Genomic DNA, 19,049 nt, shown 5'->3' with positions numbered 1-19,049 from the left:
AATTTGTTTTCGTGTCGTCGCAAATTAAATTTTCAGCGTTTAAGCACAGTAATTGAAGAATACTTCGGTTATGGCCGCGGCTACTGTTCCTGACAACAGAGTGAAAAGAAAGTAGAAAGGAACGCTAACGCTGCTCAGGTCCAAGTCAGCCGTGCTTTTCATCGGTCTCTTCCACTTGACTTGTTCCATTAAGTAATGCTTCTCAATAAACATATAATTGAAAACTTGCGTTTCAAAAACTTGTTCCAGGCTGTATTAAAAACATTGGTCAAGCGCTTTAATCGGTTTACTATAAGGAATTAGTACCGACCTCAGTTGCAAGTTTTCGTGCATTTGCGGCGAGCTTCTCAACCATGAGGTGTTGTAAATGAAGTGTAGGTAGTCAAAGCCAAGGTCCTGCTGCGAAAAGTAAAGACCTCCGTTTTCTGCCATGTACATTTTGCTCTCAGAATCAGATTTAAGGAATCCTCCCATGAACCAAAGCAGAAAGGTGTCCACTGCGATTAGAGATTTTTCCCCAGAAATAATTGGAATGTATCCATCAAGTTTGTACAAATCCAGAACACTAGCGAAAATATTCTCATGATCGAGTTCGTCCAGCCATTTCTTAACTACTGGATCCTGGGTTGCCTATAGAAGCGCCACAAAGACGTCAGAGGAATGGTTAAGGATTTGACAACACGGAAAAACCAATCTACCAAATATTTCAGATAGTCCAAAGCTCCGCTTTCTTCGACGACTGTAGGTGGAATTTCCGATTCGATCAAGTCCGAGAGGGTGTCGATGCTATTGTAGCTTTCCGTCGTGAACTCCGTCCGCAAGTAACAACCCAAGTAAAACAGAATGAAAGTCACTCCGATTAACCACGACGCAGCGAGCAGACGACAAGTAATGTGAGACAAAACGGAGGGAATCGCTACAAAACATAGTTAAGCCTGATTAAAGCGTGGGACATTTTTGTTATGGGTATTCAATCTCTCCTAAGTGGATTACCCTCACGATACTGGTTCGTGCTACGATCTGGCATAAGAGGAAATTATTCTCAATTATTAGCGAAAACTTAATTGCTTACGTTCGGCGCATAAGAGCGACGAGTTCTCCCAAACATTTTCCAGGGTTTCTTTTGCCATGTTCTTGACAACTTTCTTGGTGGACACCGATTTGTATTTGTTGGTTACGATGGAGTGAATGACGAGCAAAACTGACAGAATGACCACGGTGAACACCGTTAAAATCACCACCTAATTGAACCAAGAATGGATTTCAATGAATCGGGTTGTGAGTTAATTGCCAAATTTTGCAAAGTTTACCGGAGTGTCTATATTTAAGAAGGACAATGAAGTTGACGTGACTTTCTTCGGGGCAGTGGACATGATAATTGTCCTGGCCGTCTGGTAGACCGGAGCTGGGCTGAAATATTCCTGTCGGCCATTGAAAAATGAGCGTGGCTCTGGTATCATCATAATATTTCCTTTCTAAAAAAGAATAAGAATAATTAAATAACTGTTCATCTGTGAACTTAAATTTTGGTCTAATTTCTTTTTCACTTACGTTGAAAAAATCAGGCGCAGTGAATAGTTTAGAAACATCAAAATGGCTCATTTTATGTCCTTCGTAAATTGACCTAAAACGAAAGGTCATCTTGAATTAAAGAATGTTATTAACGTAAATTTATGGCAGTCAATAAACGTAGTTAACATTATAAATTATACGAAGAGGGGGATTTTGTGGAAACTTTATCGACAATTCTTTCTCGTTTGACAGAATTACTCTAATCTAATTCAAAGTAATATGACAAATACTTTATGTTGAATGATCGTTTGAAATAATCCGCCATGATTTTGTACCATGACGCGCCACTCTCAATCTCCCACGATTCCTGACAAGAAATATTTAAGTTTAATTTCCATCAGGAAAACGAATTCCATCCGAGATTAGCGAGTGAATCTTAATAAACTCACCGTAACTGTCGTCACGTTTATTGGAGTCTCTTGGGCGAACCTTAAATGTTTAATTAGTATAAGATCAAATCGACGATAAAATATAAATCGTACCTGTATTTAAAATATCGATTATTTCCCATAAATTCCATTTCGTTCAACGCCATTTTGGGCTGCATGTACTAGAATCAGTTTTATGCAGGAATTTTACCCTTTCTAAGATTGTATTCTCTTATAACCAGTTTCGTAAACAAAGATAAGGACATGACGGTGTTGCGGCATTTTAACAAAATTATTTTCGGAAAATGCTTTGTAGTCTCCACCTTTTTATTGACTTTTCTAGACCTTTTTTTAACAAGTAGGAAAGTGGTGTTAATAAAGTGCAGTACAACTTCGACGTTTTGTTGCACTATCTATTAAGAAAACTGTATGTTTATGGAGGAAGATTGTGTTTGGTGACCCGCATTGTATGGTCTCCCAGAGATTCCTAGTTGCTTTTTTGTCAATCTTGACTGACTGTTCACCAAACTCCCCCTACCATTATCTCGGAATTAATTTTGTTCTCATTCTTTTGTAACAATGAATCTGCACAAATTAAGAGTTAATTAAACAATAAGCTTAATCGTTACAACCCTATAGTCAGTTTTGTGGTTTCCAATCCAGGGGAAGATTAGAAAACATGGGTCTATTAAGCCCTATGGGAAAACTGGGTAGTAATTTGGCCATACAAAAAGCAAGACACGGAAATGGGGAAGAATTATGAAGATAACTTAAGTCTAAATTACAAACACTAGTAAACTTCACACTCGAGTGCAACTTTTTAATCTCAGTGACAATAGAATTACATAATAAATGCCCCATAGAAGTTAAGTTTAGATTTAAAATGTCGTAACGTGTGGATGGCATATCGAAGCGGAGAAGCTTTTTGATGTTAAGCAGAATACGATTATGCAAAGTGTTTGAAGATGATTTCGGTGGTGACGGCCGCCACTGTTCCAGACAACAGCATGAAAAGCAAGTAGAAAGGAACGCAGACGCTACTCAGGTCCAAATTACTCATGCTTTTCAACGGTCTCTTCCACGTGACCTGTTCAATTGTGTGAAACTTTTGAAATTCGGTATATTTGAAAGCTTGCGTTTCGAACCAAGGCTCCGGGCTGTAATAAAAAACAGTATAGTCAAACCCGTGAATCATTATACGATAAAAATAGTACGGACCTTAGTTGAAAGTATTCGTGCACTTGAGGTGAGCTTCTCATCCAAGAGGTGTTGAAAACCAGGTGTAGGTACTCGAAGACAACTTCGTACTGCGAAAAGTAAAATCCTCCATTGTTCGCCAAGATCTCGACTTTGCTCACGGAATCGGAATTCAAGAATTCTGGCATCAACCAAGTCAGAAACAGGTCAGTTATGATTAAAGCTTTTTCCCCGGATAGAATTGGACTGTATCCGTCAAACGACAAGTAATCCATAAAATCGGTGAAAATTTTCTCCTGATCTTGCGCGTCTAACCATTCCTTAACGACTGGGTCCTGGGCTGCCTACAAATACGCACCAATGAAGTCAGAAGAATAGAGTACTTAACATGGCAACGCCTAGCTATTTACCAAAATTTTCAAATGCTCGAGAGTTCCGTCTTCTTTCATCATTGTTGGTGGAATTCCCGATTTGATCAAGTCCGAGAGGGTGTCGATGCGATTGTAGGTTTCCGTCGTGAATTCCGTACTCAAATAACAACCCAAGGAGAACAGAATGAAAGTCACTCCGATCAGCCACGACGCAGCCAGCAGACGACAAGTAATGTGCGGCAAAACGGAGGGAATCGCTACGATACGATATTATGTCTCACTATTTGGCCCAGCCACCTCTGCGAACATTTTTTTCTGCTACTAATAATTGCTTACGTTCGGCGCACAAGAGCGACGCGTTGTTCCAGACATTTTCCATTGTTTCTCGGGCCATTTTCTTGACAACTCTCTTGGTGGGCACCGATTTGTATTTGTTAGTTACGATGGAGTGAACGACGAGCAAAAGTGACAGAAGGATCAAGGCCGACCCCATTAAAAGCAGTACCTAATTGAAACCAAGAATGTAAATTAATGAACTAGATATTGAGTTGATTGTAATTGCAAAGTTTACCGGAGTGTCCATATTTAAGAAGGACAAAGAAGTGGACGTCACTTTCTTTGGGGCAGCGGACACGGTGATCGTCCTAGCCGTTCGAAAGACCGGAGATGGATTGAAATATTCCTGTCGGCCATCGAAAAATGAGCGTTGCGTGGGTAAGAAGATAATATTTGCTTTCTAAAACCACAGTTATTAGAAATTTGTGCTTAATCCGTACACCTTTCTTTCACCTACGTTGAAAAAATCTGGTTCTGTTACCAGTTTATCAACTTCAAAATAGCTTTGTTTATGATCTTCGTAACACACTCTAAAAATTAGTCCGCAAAATTCAATTTAAGCATGAATATTGGTTTCGAACCCCGATTAATTTGATTACTGTTATAATTAATTTATAACGAAATATCCCTTCATTAAACGTAAAGCATTTCGATTTAATCGGGAAGAATCAAGCAATAATATTCAAATAATACGTTAAGGCGATAGACCATTTCGATGTAACTAAGAGGGAAAGACACGGGGGTAAACCTTGCCTTCTATCTCGCGTTTTGGCGCCTGCGCTGTAGTCTTTTTGTATCTTAAGAGTTCATGCTCAGAGACGGATGGAAATGTATCAACCCCTTGACTAAGGGTTGCCTACACCGAGGGGTCGGCCATTCACGAAATCCCGCACGCTACCCCGCGAAATCCAGTTTTAAGAAATCCGAAATCAATAACAAAATTTAAAATCCGGAAAGAAATCAAACGTATTTTCGCTTATTTCGAAATGCCATAAAAAAATCTGAAATCACTGTCAGTAACGAAATCACAAAATCAGCAAAGAAATCGAAAAATAAGAAACAAAATCAGTAAAAAAATCGCAAAATCAGAAACAAAATCAGTAAAGAAATCGCGAAATCTATTACAAAATTCACGAAATCCAAAATCAAAAAAAAAATAACGAAATCACGGGAAAAATCTCAAAATCCGAGGAAATCGCGGGAAATATCGCGAAATCCGCCGAAATCCGTTGAATTTTATAGGATTTTGAAATAAAACAAAATCCGACGAAATCCGTTGAGTTTTATAGGATTTTGAAATCAAACAAAATCCGACGTAATCAAATGAGATCCAACGAAATCCGAAGAAATCAAATTGATTTCGAAATCCCGTACACTTTTTCCAAAACATCCGACCCCTCGGCCTACCCCCTAAGAATAGGCATCGAAAAGGTCCATTCTTTCTCGTTAAGTGCAATTGCTCGAATTGAATTCCAAATACTAGACAAAATATTACTTCATGTTAAGGGATCGCCTTAAATAATCCCCCATAGCTATGTAACATTGTGCGGTGTCATCTATCGACCACGATTCCTGACAAGAAACGCTAAAAGTTTATTTACCATCTTGGAAAATGATTCTGTCTGAAACCCAATGATGATAAATTAAACTCACCTCGACTGTCGTTACGTTTATCGGGGTCTCTTCGGTGTACCTAAAATTAAAAAATTCATTTTCAAATCGACAGTGCCATTTAAGATTTTAAAATTCAAATCGCACCTGTATTTAAAATATCGATCATTTCCCAGAAATTCCATTTCGTTCTTGGCCATTTTGGGCTCGACTTAAACCATAGCTTCTTCAATCCGAAAGGCGATGACAAAATGTACAACAATCCTTTAAAACGTCAAGTGTCTCAAATTTTTACGCCATATTAATGTAATAGAGTTTTAAGAAAATCAAGTACTTTCCTTTGAGTGCCGTTTTGGCCTGGGGTATTTCAGGTCTGGTGCGGTACAGAGTTCGGGTGAAAAGTCAATAAAAACATTTAAACTACTCTATTTGTTAACCACACACTCACGCTAATGATTCGGTTGCCAGGGTAACTGAAATGAAAATGATGAATAATTAAAATTTATTTATAGGTTTTAGCAAACGGCCCGTACAATCTAGTCAATACTTTTTGTATTAAATAATACCCAGATTTAGAAGAGTTGAAAATGGAAACTTTTACCATGAACTAGAATCAGTTTTATGTATGAATTTTACCCTTTCTAAGATTGGATTTATTCTTTTATCACCAGTTTCGTGAGCAAAGAAAAGGACATTACGGTGTTTCGGCATTTTAACAAATATACTTAGACCTAATTATTTTCGGTAAACGCTTTGCAGTGTCTACCTTTTTATTGACTTTTCTAGACCTTTATTTAACAAGAAGGAAAGTGGTGTTAATAAAGTGCCGTACAACCTCGATGTTTTGTCGCACTATATCTATTAAGAAAACTGTATGTTTTTGGCGGAAGATTGTGTTTGGTGACCCGCATTGTATGGTCTCCCAGAGATTTCTTGTTGCTTTCTTGTCAATCTTGACTGACTGTTCACCAAACTCCCCCTACCATTATTCCGGGAATTTTTTTCGTTTCATTTTTTCGTAACAATGAATATTTCGCAAATTGAGAGTTACTTAAACAATAAGCTTAATCGTTACAACCCTATGGTCAGTTTTGTGGTTTCCAATCCATGGGAAGATTAGAAAACATGGGTCTATTAAGCCCTATGGGAAAACTGGGAAGTAATTTGGCCATTCAAAAAGCAAGACACGGAAATGGGGAAGAATTATGAAGATAATTTAGTCTAAATTACAAACACTAGTAAACTTTTCTTTCGAGTGCAACTTTTTAATCACAGTGACAATAGAATTACATAATAAATGTCCCATAGAAGTTAAGTTTAGTTTTAAAATGTCGTAACATGTGGATGGCATTTCGAAGCGGAGAAGCTTTATTATTTTAAGCAGAATTCGATTATGCAAAGTGTTTGAAGATGATTTCGGTGATGACGGCGGCCACTGTTCCAGACAACAGCATGAAAAGCAAGTAGAAAGGAACGCAGACGCTACTCAGGTCCAAATTGGTCGTGCTTTTCAACGGTCTCTTCCACGTGACTTGTTCAATTGTGTGAAGCTTGTGAAATTCGATATATTTGAAAGCATGCGTTTCGAACCAAGGCCCCGAGCTGTAATAAAATAGTATAGTCAAACCCGTGAATCATTATAAGATAAAAATAGTACGGACCTTAGTTGAAGGTATTCGTGCACTTGCGGTGAGCTTCTCATCCAAGAGGTGTTGAAAACCAGGTGTAGGTACTCGAAGACAACTTCGTGCTGCGAAAAGTAAAATCCTCCATTGTATGCCAACAGCTCGCCTTTGCTCACGGAATCGGAATTCAAGAATTCTGGCATCAACCAAGTCAGAAACACGTCCGTTATGATTAAAGCTTTTTCCCCAGATAGAATTGGAATGTATCCGTCAAACGACAAATAATCCATAAGATCGGTGAAAATGTTCTCCTGATCTTGCGCGTCTAACCATTCCTTAACGACTGGGTCCTGGGCTGCCTACAAATACGCACCAATGAAGTCAGAAGAATAGAGTACTTAACACGGCAACACTTAGCTATTTACCAAAATTTTCAAATGCTCGAGAGTTCCGTCTTCTTTCATCATTGTTGGTGCAATTCCCGATTTGATCAAGTCCGAGAGAGTGTCGATGCGATTGTAGGTTTCCGTCGTGAATTCCGTACTCAAATAACAACCCAAGGAGAACAGAATGAAAGTCACTCCGATCAGCCACGACGAAGCCAGCAGACGACAAGTAATGTGCGGCAAAACGGAGGGAATCGCTACGACACAATATTATGTCTCACTATTTGGCCCAGCCACCTCTGCGAACATTTTTTTCTGCTACTTATAATTGCTTACGTTCGGCGCAAAAGAGCGACGCGTTGTTCCAGACATTTTCCAGGGTTTCTTTGGTCAGTTTCTTTAAGATCTTTCTTTTGGACACCGACTTGTATTTGTTGGTTACGATGGAGTGAACGACGAGCAAAAGTGACAGAAGGATCAAGGCCGACCCCATTAAAATCAGCACCTAATTGAAACCAAGAATGTAATTTAATGAACTGGATATTGAATTGATTGTAATTGCAAAGTTTACCGGAGTGTCCATATTTAAGAAGGACAAAGAAGTGGATGTCACTTTCTTTGGGGCGGCGGACACGATGATCGTCCTGGCCGTTCGAAAGACCGGAGATGGACTGAAATGTTCCTGTCGGCCATCGAAAAATGAGCGTGGCTCTGGTATCATCATAATATATCCTTTCTAAAAAAGAATAAGAATAATTAAATAGCTGTTCATCTGTGAACTTAAATTTTGGTCTAATTTCTTTTTCACTTACGTTGATATAATCAGGCGTAGTGAATAGTTTAGAAACATCAAAATAGCTCACTTTATGTCCTTCGTAAATTGACCTAAAACCAAAGGTCATCTTGAATTAATAAATGTTATTAACATAAATTTATGGCAGTCAATAAACGTAGTTAACATTATAAATTATAGGAAGAGGGGGATTTTGTGGAAACTTTATTATGAACAAGAAGCGATAGCTAGTTTATTAGGGAGAAGGTCTAAGATGCCTAAGTATTCGCGCGCCATAGTCCCAGTCCCCCTTTCAAAATACAAGGGCGGACGTAAAAGGAGGCCGGGCTATTTCGCCTCTCCTCAGTCGGAAAATATGACTGTAATTTTCGTCATTCACGTCGCGCTGACGTGAGTTTTCAAGACCCAATGAGTTGCTGGTTGTAATTTAGAGGCGGCGGGGATAAACTCCGGACCTACGTGTGGACTGGAGATAAAGCTGGAAATGTGCACCCGAATTTACACCTTCTCCCTAATAAACTACATATCGCTTCTTGTTATGAACTAAAGGTATTAGTTGGTGCTTTTGATTGCGGTTGAAATAGACGATTACCATACAAAACCCATTTTGATTAAACGAATGTTTAAAGAATAAAAAAACAAAAATTGTTAAAATTTTCGAATATTCGCGCCACCATTTGACCAAACTAGCCAGAACTAGTGTGTTAAATACAATTCTTTCTCGTTTGACCGAATTACTCGAATCTAATTCAAAGTAGTATGACAAATACTTTATGTTGAATGATCGTTTGAAATAATCCGCCATGATTTTGTACCCTGACGCGCCATTCTCAATTTCCCACGATTCCTGACAAGAAATATTTAAGTTTAATTTCCATCAGGAAAAATAATCCCATCCAAGATTCGGGAGTTAATGTTGATAAACTCACCTCAATTGTCGTCATGTTTACGGGTGTCTCTTGGGCGTACCTATGTAATTAATGTTGAAATCGACGATAACATTTCAAATTTGAAAAAACAAATAGTACCTGTATTTAAAATATCGATCATTTCCCAGAAATTCAATTTCGTTCTGGGCCATTTTGTGCTCCACTTAAACCGTAGCTTCTTCAATCCGAAAGAAGAAGACGAAATGTACATTAATCCTTTAAAACGTCAAGTGTCTCAAATTTTTACGCCATGTTAATGTAATAGAATATTAAGAAAATCAAGTACTCTCCTTTGAGTACCATTTTGGCCTGGGGTATTTCAAGTCTGGTGAGGTACAGAGTTCGGGTAAAAAGTCAATAATAACAGTTTAACTACTCTTGTTGTTAACCACAGGCTCACGCTAATGATTCGGTTGCCAGGGTAACTGAAATGAAAATGGTGAATAATTAAACTTTATTAACAGGTTTTTGCAAACGGCCCGTACAATCTAGTCTCAATATTTTTTGTATTAAATAAAACCCAGATTACAAGAGTTGGAAATGGAAACTTTTACCATGAACTAGAATCCGTTTTATGTAGGAATTTTACCCTTTCTAAGATTGGATTCTCCTATAACCAGTCTCGAAAACAAAGACAATTAAGGACATTACGGTGTTTTGGCATTTTAACAAAGTTTCTTCTACCTAATTATTTTCGGAAAACGCTTTGCAGTCTCTACCTTTTTTATTGACTTTTCTAGACCTTTTTTTAACAAGAAGGAAAGTGGTGTTAATAAAGTGCAGTACAACTTCGACGTTTTGTTGCACTATCTATTAAGAAAACTGTATGTTTATGGCGGAAGATTGTCTTTGGTAACCCGCATTGTATGGTCTCCCAGAGATTCCTTGTTGCTTTTTTGTCAATCTTGACTGACTGTTCACCAAACTCCCCCTACCATTATGAATGAATCTGCACAACTTAAGAGTTAATTAAACAATAAGCTTAATCGTTACAACCCTACAGTCAGTTTTGTGGTTTCTAATCCAGGGGAAGATTAGAAAACATGGGTCTATTAAGCCCTATGGGAAAACTGGGAAGTAATTTGAGCATACAAAATGGAAGACACGGAAATGGGGAAGAATTATGAAGATAACTTAAGTCTAAATTACAAACACTAGTAAACTTTACATTCGAGTGCAACTTTTTAATCACAGTGACAATAGAATTACATAATAAATGTCCCATAGAAGTTAAGTTTAGATTTAAAATGTCGTAACATGTGGATGGCATATCGAAGCGGAGAAGCTTTATTATTTTAAGCAGAATTCGATTATGCAAAGTGTTTGAAGATGATTTCGGTGGTGACGGCGGCCACTGTTCCAGACAACAGCATGAAAAGCAAGTAGAAAGGAACGATGACGCTACTCAGGTCCAAATTAGTCGTGCTTTTCAACGGTCTCTTCCACGTGACTTGTTCAATTGTGTGAAGCTTTTGAAAATCGAGATGTATGAAAACTTCCGTTTCGAACCAAGGCTCCAGGCTGTAATAAAACAGTAGTCAAACCCTTGAATCATTCTACGATAAAAAAAATAGTGCGGACCTTAGTTGAAGGTTTTCGTGCACTTGCGGTGAACTTCTCATCCAAGAGGTGTTGAAAATGTGGTGTAGGTACTCGAAGGCAACTTCGTACTGCGAAAAGTAAAATACTCCATTGTTCGCCAAGAGCTCAACTTTGCTCACGGAATCGGAATTCAAGAATTCTGCCATCAACCAAGTCAGATACTTGTCCGGTATTATTAAAGCTTTCTCCCCGGATAGAACTGGACTGTATCCGTCAAACGACAAATAATCCATTATATCCGTGAAAATTTTCTCCTGATCTTGCGCGGCTAGCCATTCCTTAACGACTGGGTCCCGGGCTGCCTACAAATACGCACCAATGAGGTCAGAAGAATAGAGTACTTAAAACGGCAACGCCTATTTACCAAATTTTTCAAATGCTCGAGAGTTCCGGCTTCCTTGATCATTGTAGGTGCAATTCCAGATTTGATCAAGTCCGAGAGGGTGTCGATGCGATTGTAGGTTTCCGTCGTGAACTCCGTACTCAAATAACAACCCAAGGAGAACAGAATGAAAGTCACTCCGATCAGCCACGACGCAGCCAGCAGACGACAAGTAATGTGGGGCAAAATGGAGGGAATTGCTGTAGGAAACAAAATTGTGTCTCATTAACACGCCAGTCATCTCTGTAACATTTTCTTCTGCTGCTAATAATTGCTTACGTTCGGCGCATAAGAGCGACGCGTTCTCCCAGACATTTTCTAGGGATTCTTGGGCCATTTTCTTGACAACTTTCTTAGTGGACACCGATTTGTATTTGTTGGTTACGATGGAGTGAACAACGAGCAAAACTGACAGAAGGACCACAGTGAACACCGTTAAAATCACCACCTAATTGAACAAAGAATGGATTTCAATGAATCGGGCAGTGCAGTTGATTCTCAAATTTTGCAAAGTTTACTGGAGTGTCCATATTTAAGAAGGACAAGGAAGTGGAGACGACTCTCTTCGGGGCACCCGAAAGGATAATCGTCCTGGCCGTTGCCATAACTGGAGCTGGACTGAAATATTTCTGTCGGCCATCGAAAAATGAGCATCGCATGGGCATAAAAATAATATTTGCTTTCTAAAACCACAGTTATTAGAAATTTGTGCTTAATCCGTACATCTTTCTTTCACCTACGTTGAAAAAATCCGGTTCTGTTACCAGTTTATCAGCTTCAAAAAAGCTGTGTTTATGTTCTTCGTAACATACTCTAAAAATTAGTCCGCAAAATTCAATTTAAGCATGAATATTGGTTTCGAAACCCGATTAATTTCATTACTGTTATATTTAATTTATAACGAAATATCCCTTCATTAAACGTAAAACATTTCGTACATTACAATTTAATCGGGACGAATCAGACAATAATGTTCAAACAATACGTTAAGGCGATTTAACTAAGAGGGAAAGACACGGGGGGGTAAAACTTCGCCTTCTATCTCGCTTTTTGGCGCCTGTGCTGTAGCCTTTTTTGTATCACGAGAGTGCATGCGCATAGACGGATGGCAATGTCTCAAACCCCCTTGTGTGTTCCTAGGCTGAGGGTTGGCTACCCCTTAAGAATAGACATCGAAAAGGTCTATTCTTTCTCGTTTGGGGCAATTGCTCGAATTGAATTCCAAATACTAGACAAAAAATTACTTCATGTTGAGTGATCGCCTGAAATAATCCCCAATATCTCTGTAACCTGGCGCGGTATCGTCCATCGCCCACGTTTCCTGACAAGAAAGGGTAAAAGTTTATTTACCATCTAGGAAAATGATTCTGTCTGAAACCTAATGAGGTTAAACTCACCTCAATTGTCGTCACGTTTACGGGAGTTTCTTGGGCGTACCTTCAATGTTAAATAAATTTCAAATCGACAATTACATTTACGATTTCAAAATGCAAATTGTACCTGTATTTAAAATATCGATTATTTCCCAGAAACTCCATTTCGTTCTGCGCCATTTTGGGCTCCACTTAAACCATAACTTGTACAATCCGAAAGGCGATGACAAAATGTACATTAATCCTTTAAAACGTCAAGTGTCTCAACGTTTTGCGCCATGTTAATGTAATAGAATATTAATAAAAATTAAGACTCTCCATTGAGTTCCGTTTTGGCATGGGTCATTTCCAGTCTCGAGCCGTACAGAGTTCTATGAACGAGCCAGTAATAACATTTTAACTGCCCTTGTCGTTAACCACACTCTCACGCTAATGTTTCAGTTGCCAGGGTAACTTCAATGAAAATGATGAATAATTAATTGAAGTTTTGTTAAACGCCTCGTACTATCTAATACTATCTAATCAATTCTTCTGTAATAAGACCCAGATTAGAATAGTTAGAAATGGAAACTTTTACCATGAACTAGAATCAGTTTTACGTGGGAATTTTACCCTTTCTAAGATTGGATTCTCATATAACCAGTTTCGTAAACTAAGATAAGGACATGACGGTGTTTTGGCGTTTTAACAAAATTATTTTCGGTAAACGCTTTGCAGTCTCTACCTTTTTATTGACTTTTCTAGACCTTTTATTTACCAAATAGGAAAGTGGTGTTAATAAAGTGCCGTACAACTTCGATGTTTTATTGCACTATCTATTAAGAAAACTATGTTTTTGGCGGAAGATTGTGTTTGGTGACCCGCATTGTATGGTCTCCCAAAGATTTCTTGTGGCTTTCTTGTCAATCTTGACTGACTGTTCACCAAACTCCCCCTACCATTATCTCGGAATTAATTTTGTTCTCATTCTTTTGTAACAATGAATCTGCACAAATTAAGAGTTAATTAAACAATAAGCTTAATCCTTACAACCCTATAGTCAGTTTTGTGGTTTCTAATCCAGGGGAAGATTAGAAAACATGGGTCTATTAAGCCCTATGGGAAAACTGGGAAGTAATTTGGCCATACAAAAAGCAAGACACGGAAATGGGGAAGAATTATGAAGATAACTTAAGTCTAAATTACAAACACTAGTAAACTTCACACTCGAGTGCAACTTTTTAATCTCAGTGACAATAGAATTACATAATAAATGTCCCATAGAAGTTAAGTTTAGATTTAAAATGTCGTAACGTGTGGATGACATATCGAAGCGGAGAAGCTTTTTGATGTTAAGCAGAATACGATTATGCAAAGTGTTTGAAGATGATTTCGGTGGTGACGGCGGCTACGGTTACCGACCATAGCATGAACAGCAAGTAGAAAGGAACGCAGACGCTACTCAGGTCCAAATTAGTTGCGCTTTTCAACGGTCTCTTCCACGTGACTTGTTCAATTGTGTGAAGCTTGTGAAATTCGGTATATTTGAAAACTTGCGTTTCGAACCAAGGCTCCGCGCTGTAATAAAACAGTATAGTCAAACCCGTGAATCATTGTACTATTAAATTAGTGCGGACCTTAGTTGAAAGTTTTCGCGCATTTGCGGTGAGCTTCTCATCCAAGAGGTGTTCAAAACCAGGTGTAGGTACTCGAAGACAACTTCGTGCTGCGAAAAGTAAAATCCTCCATTGTATGCCAACAGCTCGCCTTTGCTCACGGAATCGGAATTCAAGAATTCTGGCATCAACCAAGTCAGAAACAGGTCCGTTATGATTAAAGCTTTTTCCCCGGATAGAATTGGACTGTATCCGTCAAACGACAAATAATCCATAAGATCGGTGAAAATGTTCTCCTGATCTTGCGCGTCTAACTATTCCTTAACGACTGGGTCCTGGGCTGCCTACAAATACGCACCAATGAGCTCAGAAGAATAGAGTACTTAACACGGCAACGCCTAGCTATTTACCAAATTTTTCAATTGCTCGAGAGTTCCGTCCGCTTTGATCATTGTTGGCGCAATTCCCGATTTGATCAAGTCTGAGAGGGTGTCGATGCGATTGTAGGTTTCCGTCGTGAATTCCGTACTCAAATAACAACCCAAGGAGAACAGAATGAAAGTGACTCCGATCAGCCACGACGAAGCGAGCAGACGACAAGTAATGTGCGGCAAAACGGAGGGAATCGCTACGGAACATAAACATGTCTCACTAAAGCACCAGCCATCTGTGTTTATGAAGAACAATCTTTGGTAATAATTGCTTACGTTCGGCGCACAAGAGCGACGCGTTGTCCCAGACATTTTCCATTGTTTCTCGGGCCATTTTCTTGACAACTCTCTTGGTGGGCACCGATTTGTATTTGTTAGTTACGATGGAGTGAACGACGAGCAAAAGTGACAGAAGGATCAAGGCCGACCCCATTAAAATCAGCACCTAATTGAAACCAAGAATGTAATTTGATGAACTGGATATTGAATTGATTGTAATTGCAAAGTTTACCGGAGTGTCCATATTTAAGAAGGACAAAGAAGTGGACGTGACTTTCTTTGGGGCGGCGGACACGATGATCGTCCTGGCCGTTCGAAAGACCGGAGATGGACTGAAATGTTCCTGTCGGCCATCGAAATATGAGCGTTGCGTGGGTATGAAGATAAAATTTGCTTCCTAAAACCACAGTTATTAGAATTTTGTACATAATCCGTACATCTTTCTTTCACCTACGTTGAAAAAATCCGGTTCTGTTACCAGTTTATCAACTTCAAAATAGCTTTGTTTATGATCTTCGTAACACACTCTAAAAATTAGTCCGCAAAATTCAATTTAAGCATGAATATTGGTTTCGAATCCCGATTAATTTGATTACCGTTATAATTAATTTATAACGAAATATCCCTTCATTAAACGTGAAACATTTTGTACATTACAATTTAATCGGGACGAATCAGGCAATAATATTCAAATGATACGTTATGGCGATAGACCATTTCAATGTAACTAAGAGTGAAAGACACGGGGGTAAAACTTTGCCTTCCATCTCGCGTTTTGGCGCCTGCGCTGTAGTCTTTTTGTATCACGAGAGTGCATGAGCAGAGACGGATGGAAATGTATCAACCCCTTGACTGAGGGTTGCCTACACCGAGGGGTCGGCCATTCACGAAATCCCGCACGCTACCCCGCGAAATCCAGTCTTAAGAAATCCGAAATCAATAACAAAATTAAAAATCCGAGGAAATCACGGGAAATACCTCAAAATCCGAGGAAATCACGGGAAATACCTCAAAATCCGAGGAAATCACGGGAAATACCTCAAAATCCGAGGAAATCACGGGAAATACTTCAAAATCCGAGGAAATCACGGGAAATACCTCAAAATCCGAGGAAATCACGGGAAATACCTCAAAATCCGAGGAAATCCGTTGAATTTTCATAGGATTTTGAAATCAAACAAAATCCGACGAAATCCGTTGAATTTTCATAGGATTTTGAAATCAAACAAAATCCGACGAAATCCGTTGAATTTTCATAGGATTTTGAAATCAAACAAAATCCGACGAAATCAGTTGAATTTTCATAGGATTTTGACACTTTTTCCAAAACGTCCGACCCCTCGGCCTACCCCCTAGGAATAGACATCGAAAAGGTCCATTCTTTCTCGTTAAGTGCGATTGCTCGAATTGAATTCCAAATACTAGACAAAATATTACTTCGTGTTAAGGGCTCGCCTTAAAAAATCCCCAACAGCTATGTAACATTGCGCGGTGGCATCTAACGACCACGATTCCTGACAAGAAACGCTATAAGTTTATTTACCATCTAGGAAATTGATTCTGTCTGAAACTCAATGTTGATAAACTCACCTCGACTGTCGTTACGTTTATTGGGGTCTCTTCCGTGTACCTATAATAATTGATTAATGTTCAAATCGACAGTGGCATTTAAGATTTTAAAATTCAAATCGTACCTGTATTTAAAATATCGATTATTTCCCAGAAATTCCATTTCGTTCTGGGCCATTTTGGGGTCCACTTAAACCATAACTTGTACAATGCGAAAGGCGATGACCAAATGTACAACAATCCTTTAAAACGTCAAATGTCTCAAATTTTTACGCGATGTTAATGTAATAGAATTTTAAGAAAATCGAGTACTCTCCTTTGAGTACCATTTTGGACTGGGGTATTTCAAGTCTAGTGCGGTGCAGAGTTCGGGTAAAGAGTTAATAATAACATTTTAACAGCTATTTTTGTTAACCACAAACTCACGCTAATGATTCGGTTGCCAGGGTAACTGAAATGAAAATGGTGAATAATTAAACTTTATTAACCTGTTTTTAGCAAACGGCCCGTCAATACTTTTTGTAGTAAATAAAACCCAGATTTAGAAGAGTTGGAAATGGAAACTTTTACCATTTACTAGAATCAGTTTTATGTAGGAATTTTACCCTTTCAAAGATTGGATTCTTTTATCACCAGTTTCGTAAACAAAGACAAGGACATTGCGGTGTTTTGACATTTTAGCAAAGTTTCTTCTACTTTATTATTTTCGGAAAACGCTTTGCAATCTCTACCTTTTTATTGACTTTTCTAGACCTCGTTTTAACAATAAGGAAAGTGGTGTTAATAAAGTGCCGTACAACTTCGATGTAATATTGCACTACCTATTAAGAAAACTGTATGTTTTTGGCGGAAGATTGTCTTTGGTAACCCGCATTGTATGGTCTCCCAGAGATTTCTTGTTGCTTTTTTGTCAATCTTCAATGTTTAACCAAACTCCCCCTACCATTATTCTGGGAAATTTTTTTTTCGTTTCATTCTTTCTGAACAATGAATATTTCGCAAATTGAGAGTTAATTAAACCGTAAGCTTAATCGTCACAACCCTATAGTCAGTTTTGTGGTTTGCATTCCAGGGGGAAGATAAGAAACCTTGGATCTATTAAATCCTATAGGGAAAGAGGTGAAAAACTGAATACGTACATGGGCCATACAAAAATACAGACAAGATAAAAGGGGAGATTTTAAATCAGAAAATTTCATACTAAGAACTATTTACAATCCTAAAACTTGAGAGAAAAATATTCAATATCTGACGAAGTATCAATCCACCATTTTACAAGACATCTTCTGCAGTTAGAAACATTTTTCTTAGTGGGTACCATACCACTAATAAGTAGTCACATCATAGCAAAGTTTCAGCTTCGTGGGTGTAGTGGTTTGTTCTGCGATTTACTTACGCACAGATCTAAAAGGTTTTCCCTTGTTAAAATAAAGATTGTAGTGTTCGTAACTGAGTTTTCAAAACTCCATCTCGAGGAGCAATAATGAACCAGGTTTTATTTATTGCGTTTTAGCATTTTTTACAATTTAATGTTTGCACTTAAACTGATTAATTTAATAACAGAAAACTTCACACTTATATATTTGCCCGTTTTTTTAATACGAGGCTGAATTCTTTTGCTAATTTAGTTCACAATTTAGTGCGAGGTTTTTCATCATAATGATAGTGCAAGCACATTATTACCATTTACAAGCTTGGGTAGATTTACATATCAAAGTTGAAATATTTTTGATTTTTGTCCAAATTCGATGTGTCTCGGGACGTATAATAAATTATCAGCTTTTAAGCAAATTTGTTGAAGAAAATTTCGGTGATGACGACGGCCACTGCTCCTGACAACAGCGTGAAAAGCAAGTAGAAAGGAGCGACGACGCTACTCAGGTCCAAGTCAGTCGTGCTTTCCAACGGTCTCTTCCACTTGACTTGTACAATTGCGTAATGCTTCTCATAATATAGGTACTTGAAAACTTTCGTTTCGAAAATTGGTTCCATGCTGTAATAAAAGAATTTGTCAAGCGCTTTAATCGGTTTACTGTAAGAAATTCATACCGACCTCAGTTGGAGGTTTTCTCGTAATTGCGGTGAGCTTCTTAACCAAGAGGTGTTGAAAATGGGTTGTAAGTTGTCGAAGCTTATTCCGTGCTGCGAAAAATAAAGACCTCCGTTTTCTACCAAGAATATTTCACTCTCGGGATCATTTGTCAGGAACTCTCCCATTATCCAAGTCAACAAGATGTCCTCTATGATTAGAACTTTTTCACCCGAAAGGATCGGAACATATCCATCAAGCGTATACAAATCCACATAACTATCGAAAATATTCTCCTGATCGAGTTCGTCCAGCCATTTCTTAACTACTGGGTCTTGAGCTGCCTATGAATATGTACCAATGACGTCAGAAGCTTAGAGAAACTTATCACAGAAACGCCTATTTACCAAATATTTCAGATAATTGAAATAGCTTCTTGAGAGTCCTATAGGTGGAATTCCCGATTTGATCAAGTCCGAGAGGGTGTCGATGCGATTGTAGCTTTCCGTCGTGAACTCCGTCCGCAAATAACAACCCAAGAAAAACAGAATGAAAGTCGCTCCGATCAGCCACGACGAAGCGAGCAGACGACAAGTAATGT

At 38.5% G+C, this 19,049-nt stretch overlaps 3 protein-coding genes across 6 annotated transcripts in view; 1 reads left to right on the top strand and 2 right to left on the bottom strand.

The window, feature by feature from the left end:
- Positions 1–19,049, top strand: part of LOC149718300 (ecotropic viral integration site 5 ortholog-like) — a 117,388-nt gene that overhangs the window by 54,754 nt on the left and 43,585 nt on the right. The window lies entirely within an intron of this gene.
- On the bottom strand, positions 6,700–12,737 carry LOC149718302 (uncharacterized). Its single transcript, XM_089867290.1, has 9 exons — positions 12,673–12,737; positions 9,189–9,228; positions 9,030–9,106; positions 8,279–8,351; positions 8,038–8,202; positions 7,803–7,971; positions 7,506–7,723; positions 7,117–7,439; positions 6,700–7,057 (listed from the first exon to the last, which is right to left on the bottom strand). Exons 1-9 carry the CDS (start codon positions 12,723–12,725, stop codon positions 6,847–6,849), a joined length of 1,329 nt encoding a protein of 442 aa, XP_089723416.1. The 5' UTR covers positions 12,726–12,737; the 3' UTR covers positions 6,700–6,846.
- Positions 14,219–16,609, bottom strand: LOC149718301 (uncharacterized). Its single transcript, XM_089860798.1, has 7 exons — positions 16,545–16,609; positions 16,441–16,480; positions 16,288–16,364; positions 15,305–15,377; positions 15,028–15,247; positions 14,551–14,807; positions 14,219–14,484 (listed from the first exon to the last, which is right to left on the bottom strand). The coding sequence occupies exons 1-7, from the start codon at positions 16,595–16,597 to the stop codon at positions 14,455–14,457; spliced, it is 750 nt and encodes a 249-aa protein (XP_089716924.1). The 5' UTR covers positions 16,598–16,609; the 3' UTR covers positions 14,219–14,454.

The sequence above is a fragment of the Phalangium opilio genome, unplaced genomic scaffold (genome assembly GCF_054372755.1).
Source record: "Phalangium opilio isolate 3A_F unplaced genomic scaffold, DU_Popi_V2 ptg000002l_1, whole genome shotgun sequence".
Lineage (NCBI taxonomy): Eukaryota > Metazoa > Arthropoda > Arachnida > Opiliones > Phalangiidae > Phalangium > Phalangium opilio.
The sequence above is the reverse complement of the archived record's forward strand: the minus strand, read 5'-3'. Positions and strand labels throughout refer to the sequence as shown.